This window comes from Medicago truncatula, chromosome 7 (assembly GCF_003473485.1).
Source record: "Medicago truncatula cultivar Jemalong A17 chromosome 7, MtrunA17r5.0-ANR, whole genome shotgun sequence".
Classification (NCBI taxonomy): domain Eukaryota; kingdom Viridiplantae; phylum Streptophyta; class Magnoliopsida; order Fabales; family Fabaceae; genus Medicago; species Medicago truncatula.
Window position 1 is genome coordinate 35,773,112 of NC_053048.1, and position 8,529 is coordinate 35,781,640.

General features: G+C 34.6%; 3 protein-coding genes across 3 annotated transcripts; 1 reads left to right on the forward strand and 2 right to left on the reverse strand.

Moving 5' to 3' along the window:
• Positions 1-584: 584 nt before the first annotated feature.
• On the reverse strand, positions 585-1,253 carry LOC11438420 (kiwellin-1). Its single transcript, XM_003623869.3, has one exon. It carries the CDS (start codon positions 1,223-1,225, stop codon positions 659-661), a length of 567 nt encoding a protein of 188 aa, XP_003623917.1. The 5' UTR covers positions 1,226-1,253; the 3' UTR covers positions 585-658.
• Positions 1,254-2,163: 910 nt separating this feature from the next.
• LOC11438366 (kiwellin-1) lies at positions 2,164-2,684 on the forward strand. The gene is given in 2 exon segments (XM_003623870.4): positions 2,164-2,235; positions 2,238-2,684. Coding segments are annotated over 2 exon segments (519 nt in total).
• A 4,550-nt stretch (positions 2,685-7,234) lies between these two features.
• On the reverse strand, positions 7,235-8,213 carry LOC11433169 (putative ripening-related protein 1). The gene has a single exon (XM_003623871.4). It carries the CDS (start codon positions 7,957-7,959, stop codon positions 7,390-7,392), a length of 570 nt encoding a protein of 189 aa, XP_003623919.2. The 5' UTR covers positions 7,960-8,213; the 3' UTR covers positions 7,235-7,389.
• Between the last annotated feature and the right edge of the window lie 316 nt (positions 8,214-8,529).

Consider the following 8,529-nt stretch of genomic DNA (forward strand, 5'->3'; position numbering starts at 1 on the left):
GGAACATATTTGTTTATCTCAGATTCATTTTCCCTACCAAACCGAGCCTATTGAACATAAATTCAACATGAAGATAGCACAGTCTGAAGCCATCAGGGTTACAGGGGCATATCACTTTGGAACCACGGTACAAATAGGGGGTCTGTGTATGATCACCACACTTACTCTCACTCATTTGCTACGTGTTATTGCACAACCTGAAGCCAAGTCGTCCGGACCAATCTCAGAATGAACCAAGTCCTCAAATCATAACCTAAGCTATTGACGTGCCATTTATTGATTTATTCATGTTGGTCACATTTGGTTGGTGTTTTTCGATCTGTTGTTAAGATTTTGGACGATCAATGATTGTTGATTATTGTTTAAGGGCTTCCAATTGTTCTGTTGTTATCGATCTTGATTTGATTTGTGATTTTCAAAATACTAAATTGCTGTAGAATTTGCAAGCACCACTACAATTGAACTGAAGTATTGCAGTCATATCATAAGGTGGTGCAACTCACATTTTAAAACCACGGAAAATGTATTTAACTTTCTTAATTTACAACAGAATGATCACTGGTAGCAATATTTACATAATCCACATAAGATGAGAAATAAATGTACACACTATCACATAAATATTACAGCACAAAAAGACACATTTCATCTTCTACAATCAAGCATCTGACCATGTAATGTCAAGGCCACCCCATTGATCTTGAGGCACACCCAAGGCTTTCCACACAGCCTTGGAAGCATCAACAATGTTGTTTGGACAAGGAGGTTGGTAATCATGTTCTTCATCACATCCCATCGTAGAGTCACACTCATCAACCACAGTGGCCACTACACTTCTTCCATTGGCACTTATGGTAATCTTGTTGAGACATCTGCTCTTGTCGTTGAACCATCCGGTGGAAAGTGCAACAACTGGAGTGTCATCAGAATGATATTGATTATCACACGCTGAAGGTCCGCCTCCATCTCCACCTTTCTGGAAACTGTTAAGTGTGAGGTATGCCTTAGTATGAGTAGACACTGATGGTGAACATTCATAAGTTGTGTACATCTTTCCTTGTACACAACAATCAGAGTCATTCTCTTTGTTGCATTGTCCCGATGGAGCTTTCTTTCCCCTGATTCTACCGTTTGGACGACACTTTTGAGCCTCAGAATACAAGAAACTTGTTAAAATAAGAGTAATCAATAAGAGAAAAGAAAATTTGGGGCAAAAGCTCTTCATTTTGTCTATGCAACTCTATATTTCTCCTCTTAGTTCTTGTTCTTAGTGTTTGATGCTATGATGGAGCTTTTAGTAGGATATATATAGGAAACTTAATGTGTATTATGTATGTTGATCGGCTTTGAAACAACAAGCAAGGGATTGCTTTTGAGGTCAAATAACAAGATTTGCACTACTAAATAAATTATCTTTTTTTTTTTTGACAAATACTAAATAAATTATCTTAAAAAGTTATAAAATACACTTTAATAGCATAATGCAATAAATGGTAGATTAATATGTACATGTATAATAAAGGTTGTAGAACATAATGCTGTGTTTTGCTCAAATGACAAGTCCAGTCCTATAAGATCACTTTTGAGGTCAAAGAATAAGTTCTACAGTATCTTGTTTAGACAATGCAATATTTATTTTGAACACTAACCATTACTTTTTAGTTATTAAATATTAACATGCAAAAAGATAATTTGTCTACAAGAGAAAACCTTTGCTCTTCTTTTGTCTTGTATTGATTTTTTTAAGCCAGTTTTGTAATATGCTTACAAGATATTTAACTGTTAATAAGTACTAATGTTTAACATAAACATTGTATGATTTTAATATGAATTTTACTTTCCTATGTTTCAGGGCATTGCTTCGGATGTTGACTATGTGATCAATTTAATACATGCCCCTCAAACTATTAAATAAAGTAGAATGTAAAATTCGTTCAAGTAATTGGCAAGCAAAGTAATATGAAACTAACTCTTTGACCTCAAAAATGTTACAACCCTACATTGAAGTGGTGGACATATTTGTGGCAATTAATCTCTATATATACCTTTTGAGAATTCCAATCCATGCATATCAAACACACAAATACTCGGAAGAAAAACACAACTATATAGACAATATGAAGAGTTTTTGCTCAAAAGCATCCTTTCTTTTTTTTAGTTTTTATGATTATCACAAATTTGTTGCACTCTCAAGCCCAACAATGTCGTCCAAGTGGTAGAATTAAAAAAGAAAAGCTCCTTCCGGACAATGTAATCAGGAGAATGACTCTGATTGTTGTGTACAGGGAAAAATGTACACAACTTATAAATGTTCACCATCAGTATCTACTCACACTAAAGAATTTATCACGCTAAATAGTTTTCAAGAAGGTGGAGATGGAGGTGGTCCTTCAGCGTGTGATAATCAATATCATTCTGATGACACTCCAGTTGTTGCACTTTCTAGTGGATGGTTCAACAACAAGAGTAGATGTCTCAACAAAATTAAGATTAGTGCGAACGGAAGAAGTGTGGTGGCCAAAGTTGTTGATGAGTGTGATTCGAGAGCAGGATGCGATAAAGAACATGATTATCAACCTCCTTGTAACAACAACATAGTTGATGCCTCTAAAGCTGTGTGGAAAGCCTTGGGTGTGCCTCATGATCAATGGGGTGGATTGGACATTACATGGTCCGATGCTTGATATACTCTATGTGTTTCACGTAATATAAATTGTATTTTGGTGAGTTTATTTGTTTATAATCTTTTATGGATCATATATATATGTACCGGTATATAAGTTTTCATTATTATTTTCCATTAATATTTATAATTTTTCTTTCAACTTGCAATATGATTTTACTTATAAAAATCAGCATTAGCTGCTACCACATTTGGAGTTTGAGTTGTTTCACTTTAGCTTGGATGTGTGAAACATAACAATCACAGTCTTAATTCACTTCCAAGTTTTAACCATTCTTAAGTTCTATTTGTATTTGTTTCTGTCCTGAGCTTGTCTTAGTTTTTTTTCCCTTTGCTATACTTTATATTTTACCTTCATAACTTTATCCTAAATGTTTCTCATATAGTTTATCTTGTGTCAAATGTGAACATCCATTTAATCATAGAACATATTAACTCATATTACCTCAAAACAAAAACAAAAGATAGTAACTTACGTTAATTTTATCATTTTGAATTATTGTTTATTTCTTGTCCTCTTTGGTGTCAATGAACAATGGTACATTAGTTTTGTGACGAGATGAATTTACTTGTGTATTCATCGGCAGGATGCAATAATTACCTCCAAAATCCTTGCAATAATTACATTAATATTATCATTGAATTTTTATTTATTTCCTGGTCTTGTTCGGTTTATTGTTTTTGTAAGACTTTAGTGTTCTTTTCTACTACGCTTTGTGTTATATAAAATACTTTCTATGTGTGCGGTTCCTTCAAACAGATGTGCGCTGCTGCATTCATGTGAAATTGAATATACAATCGGCAAAGTCTATGGCTCTGTCGTCGGTGGTTCTTCCCGATGATCTCATCGCAGAAGTTCTTTCCTTCCTTCCCTTATATTTCTTCTTCGATTTAGGTCTGTCAGCAAGTCTTGGAAAACTCTTATTTCCAATCCTGCCTTCGTGAAATTGCATCTCAAGAGATCAGCAACACAAAATCCACACTTCACAGTAATCACGGCATACACCAAATATCTTCTGAGAGGAGACATTGACGTGGATTACCGTGTCGTTCCATACCCCATGTCCGGTTTAATTAAGAACCCGACTGAAACTTTCCCCCTTCTCGTTGATCCTTACTATTTTGTGAGCGACAAAGAATGTTGTGCTATAGTTGGTACCTGCAATGGATTGATCTGTTTGTCTGGTGAAAATTACAATCCCACCAATGATTAAACAGAGTACTGGCTCCGTTTATGGAACCCAGCCACCAGGACAACATCTCCAAAATTTGGCAAAACTCTCCGGTCTGATGGAATGTTCAACTTTAAGTTTGGTTGTGACGATTCAAGCGGCACTTGTAAGGTTGCGGCATTCCGTTATAATCATATTCAACTGAGAAGTGTAGTGAAAATTATCAGTTTTGGTGATAATGTTTGGAGAGATGTTGAAAGTTTCCCGGTTAAAATCCCTTGGAGGTTTTTTTTCTTCTATAATATTAGAATTGAACCAAAGATTTTGGTTAATACGAGTGGTTGTTATTATTCTTATAGTTTTAATACCTGTTGGGAAATTTTGCTTTGTATTAGCTATTCATGGCGTTAATATGGCAGGAAAGGAAAATAGGACTGCACAGAGCTGATGCACCAGCATGCATGCAGTGGCGGAACCAGAAAAAAAATGTCAGGTGGACCACTAAAATTAACTATTAAAAAATTGTTTAAAGTTTCGCAAATTAGACCTATAATTGAATTATTTAAATTTTTCGGGTGGACCACTACACCAATTTGGATCAACCGAAACTTAAAACCGACATAAAATTGTATAAAATCTCGCAAAATAGACCTATAATTGAATTATTTAAATTTTCGGGTGGGCCACTACACCACTTTGCAAGAATTTGGATCAACCAAAACATAAAACCGACACAAAATTGCATAAAATATCGCAAAATAGACCTATAGTCGTTGATTTTTTAATTTTTCCGGGTGGGCCACATGAAAGGCTCCGCCACTGCCAGCATGGAATGCCGCTGTCGCTCATATCCGAAGGAAGCTGAACTCTGATATGCTCAACCTTGTGGATTTCAATTTTCATTTCCACAGAAATCAGATTCATGAACTCTTTTTGTCGAAGTACACTTTTTTTTCTGCATTTTGTTTTCCCTTTTTTTGGTTCTGGGTACCATAGATTTCTATGACAATTTCATAGTCGTGTCGGTGTTTATGCATTTAAGGGTTTATGATTGACTATATTGTCCAATTACTAATCTATAAACCATTTTATTAAATCTTGATTATCATTGACCTATTCAATTATTAAGCTTTGTTGATGCATTACATGATGTTCAAATGAAAACGTGGCAAAATGCACAGAAAATGAGATAAAATTGTGATTGAAGAGGAAATATGGAAGTGCTATTTTCTAGTGTTGTTTTCAATTGTTAGGAAAAAATAACTATTGGAATCAATGGTGACAAAATAAAAGTTTGCACGATTTTTGTTTTTGCTACTTACAATAAAAGTTTCAGTACTACTTCCATAAATGTAAAGAGGCAATATTTTTTTGCTACAATGCTAACGAAACAAAGAGAAAAGAACAGAAGAAAAAAGAAAAACAATTAAAAACTATAGGAAAGAAAGTCCCAGCTGCACCCATCTTCAGGGGATACAAGAGACCATCTAGAGGGGAGGCATGGTAAACCATATCATTATCTTAGGAGGCTCCAAGCTTGGTCAAAAAATTCGCACATTGATTTCTCTCTCTGAGAGTGTGACAAACAATAATATTAGTTTGTTCAGTCTAGTCCTTCACGTCTTGAATCAAAACAGCATAAACATAAAATTTGGGAGTTGGGTCTTTGACGAGGTTAATAAAAAGTAAAGAGTCGGAGTAGCAAACGAGCTCTTCAATCCCCAATTTTGTTTCCAATGTTTCCGTTGAGACATGCTTCCGGAAAAAATCCGCCCCTTACATCACTTGGTGATTGGTGTCTCCTAAAACACTATGAGTACTTTAAGATGGAAAGGCTTAGTGCAAGTATACACTGTCCAAGTTAAATTGAAGCAAAAACATCTTTTTTATTTAGGCCTAATTCATTATTGGTAAAATAACATTAGTAGTGGTCAGATTGTAATCTTGCAATCATACAAGGGACAGTATTTGGAATGAATTTGCAAGCTTTGCATAAATTTATTTATTTATAGAAGCACGTTTCAAGACCTTGTAAGGTTTATGGAGGAACTGGATGATAAAATTTGAGTTACATTCCTTGGGAATCAAAAGTTTAGCTATCAAGCAGTACTTTTTATCAGTAATTGCAATCACTGATCACTTATGCTACATTTGGAATGACGCTATAAAGCATCCCATGAAACTTGATTAAGACTGCTAAAATATAATTTGAACTTCAAAAATATTAGTAGTGATATGGTAGTAAATTTTGTGATTTTTGCTTGTTTTTCTTTTTTAGATGAACTAAGAGCAAACAAAAGCTCATCATGCTCAAATGACATCCCAACAAGACCGGCACCCCAAAAGAGCATCAATAATTTGCAGTACAATCGAAATAAATTTATTTAAAAAGGGGAAAATTACAAAACCTTATGGATCCAAACAGAGGCGTTCCTGAGGGGGTGCAAACAGCTTAAACGAGCAGGGCCTCCCCTCAAGGATGGGCCTCAATTTTTTTTTTATACCCAGTATAATATATATCCTTCAATAAAAAAAAAATTCTTCCATTCCATCACAAAAGTTAAACGCGTTTCCTTTGCTCTCATCACCGAATTCTTCCATTCCATCACCTATTCACAACCAGTCCATCACTGATCAATCATCAACTGATTCACATCATCAGGCTTTCAGGATTGTTAGAATTAGTTCCTCTTGATTTTGGTGTTAGGTGGGGGTTCCTCATGTATACGGTAGTCATTTTCACCTCTTGGTGTACCGCATATATACGACACCTTGTATTTATCTTTTAAAAAATATAAATAGAACATTGCTCTTTTAAAAAAAATACGTTTTGATTTTATCACTGACCTCTTTTCATTCCCAGAGCCGAGCCTCCGAATTCTCAGGGACGGCCCTGGATCCAAACCGAAACTTGCGAAGATTAAGAAAAGCAAAAAATAAGAAGAGAAAATCTATCAACAAGAAAATCTCTACTCAAAAAGAAGGGAGCAAACTCCACCAAAATACTCCATGGAGGGAGTGTCTATGACACACTAACAAATCTGCACATCTATTTCCATCTCTATCTCTATGAATATGAGAGAGGCCATAAACTGCCGACTTTTGCTCGTTTGTGCAACAAGCCACCAAGCAGTGTCAAAATGAACTAACAAACATACATTTTTGTATAGGTTCTTTTTAAGAAATCAGTAAGGCGTCAAATATTTAGAAAATTATATTCTTGTGAATAACCAGACAAATTAGCCCGTGATATACAAATATGACATCTAAGGCCATGGAACATATGTTACTTATCAATCATTATTTATAAGTACATATTTCAATAAAGAGAAATTTGCAGTATTGATATAAAAGCAAATGTTAAATTTAGGATTTGAACTCAATCAATAAAAGTATGTGTTGTATTTTCTAAATTTATAACAGAATGGCAACAACAAGTATTATACATAGACATATGATAAAAATAAAAGTACAGAATATGATCACTAAATTAAACCATAGAAACACAAACATGAATTTTTAACCTAAAAAATTTCAAGCATCTGACCATGTAATGTCAAGGCCACCCCATTGTTCTTTAGGCACACCTAAAGCTTTCCACACAGCTTTGGAAGCATCAACAATGTTGTTTGTACAAGGTGGTTGGTAGTCATGCTGTTCATCACATCCCTTTCTAGAATCGCACTCGTCGACAACCATGGCCACGACATTTCTTCCATTAGCACTGATTGTAATGTTGTTTAGACACCTGCTTTTATGGTTGAACCATCCGGTGGAAAGTGCAACAACAGGAGTGTCATCTGAATGATATTGCTTGTCACATTCTGAAGGACCGCCTCCATCTCCACCCTTTTCAAAACTATTAAGAGTGAGATATGCTTTGGTGTGAGTGGACACATATGGTGAACATACATAAGTTGTGTACATTTTTCCTTCTACACAACAATCAGAATCATTCTCTTGATTGCATTGTCCTGGAGGAGCTTTCTTTCCTCTAATTCTACCGCTTGGACGACAATTCTGAGCTTCAGAGTACACGCAATTTGTTAAAATAAGAGTTATAATCAACAAAAGAAAAGAAGCTTTGGAGGACAATATTTTCATTTTGTTTACACAACTTTATGTTTCTCCTCTTTGTTGTTATTCTTAGGTATTGATGCTATATGAGGGAGATTTAAGTGAGTATATATAGTGAATTCCTTTATGTTTGTAAAGTAATTTGGTTGGTTGGTTGGATTTGTAATAACAAGCAAAAGAGAGATATATAGAAGTTAGATTTTGGGTCAAAGGTATATCTGTTCTATGATCCTACTTTTAGTCCAAATGACAAGTACAAAATTACAGATTCACTTTTGAGGTCAAAGAACAAGTTCTTCACTACCTTGTTTAACAAAGGCAATATTTATTTTGAACACTAACCGGAACTTATTTTTTGTTATGTTTCAATATTCAATTTAATGGTAATTTGTAGGTTTCTGAAACTCTTTTGTCTTACATGTATAAGCATTCTCCAAAAAACAAAAAATTGTATATGCATGAAGTGGGATATTGCTATTAGTTCTGCTTTCTGTCTTACATGAAATTGTCAATAGCTTGAGAAAGTAACTATCAAAGGATTAATAAAAAACAATGGTCATGCCTGTCTCTATGAGCAAGCAAAGAAAATACTAATTA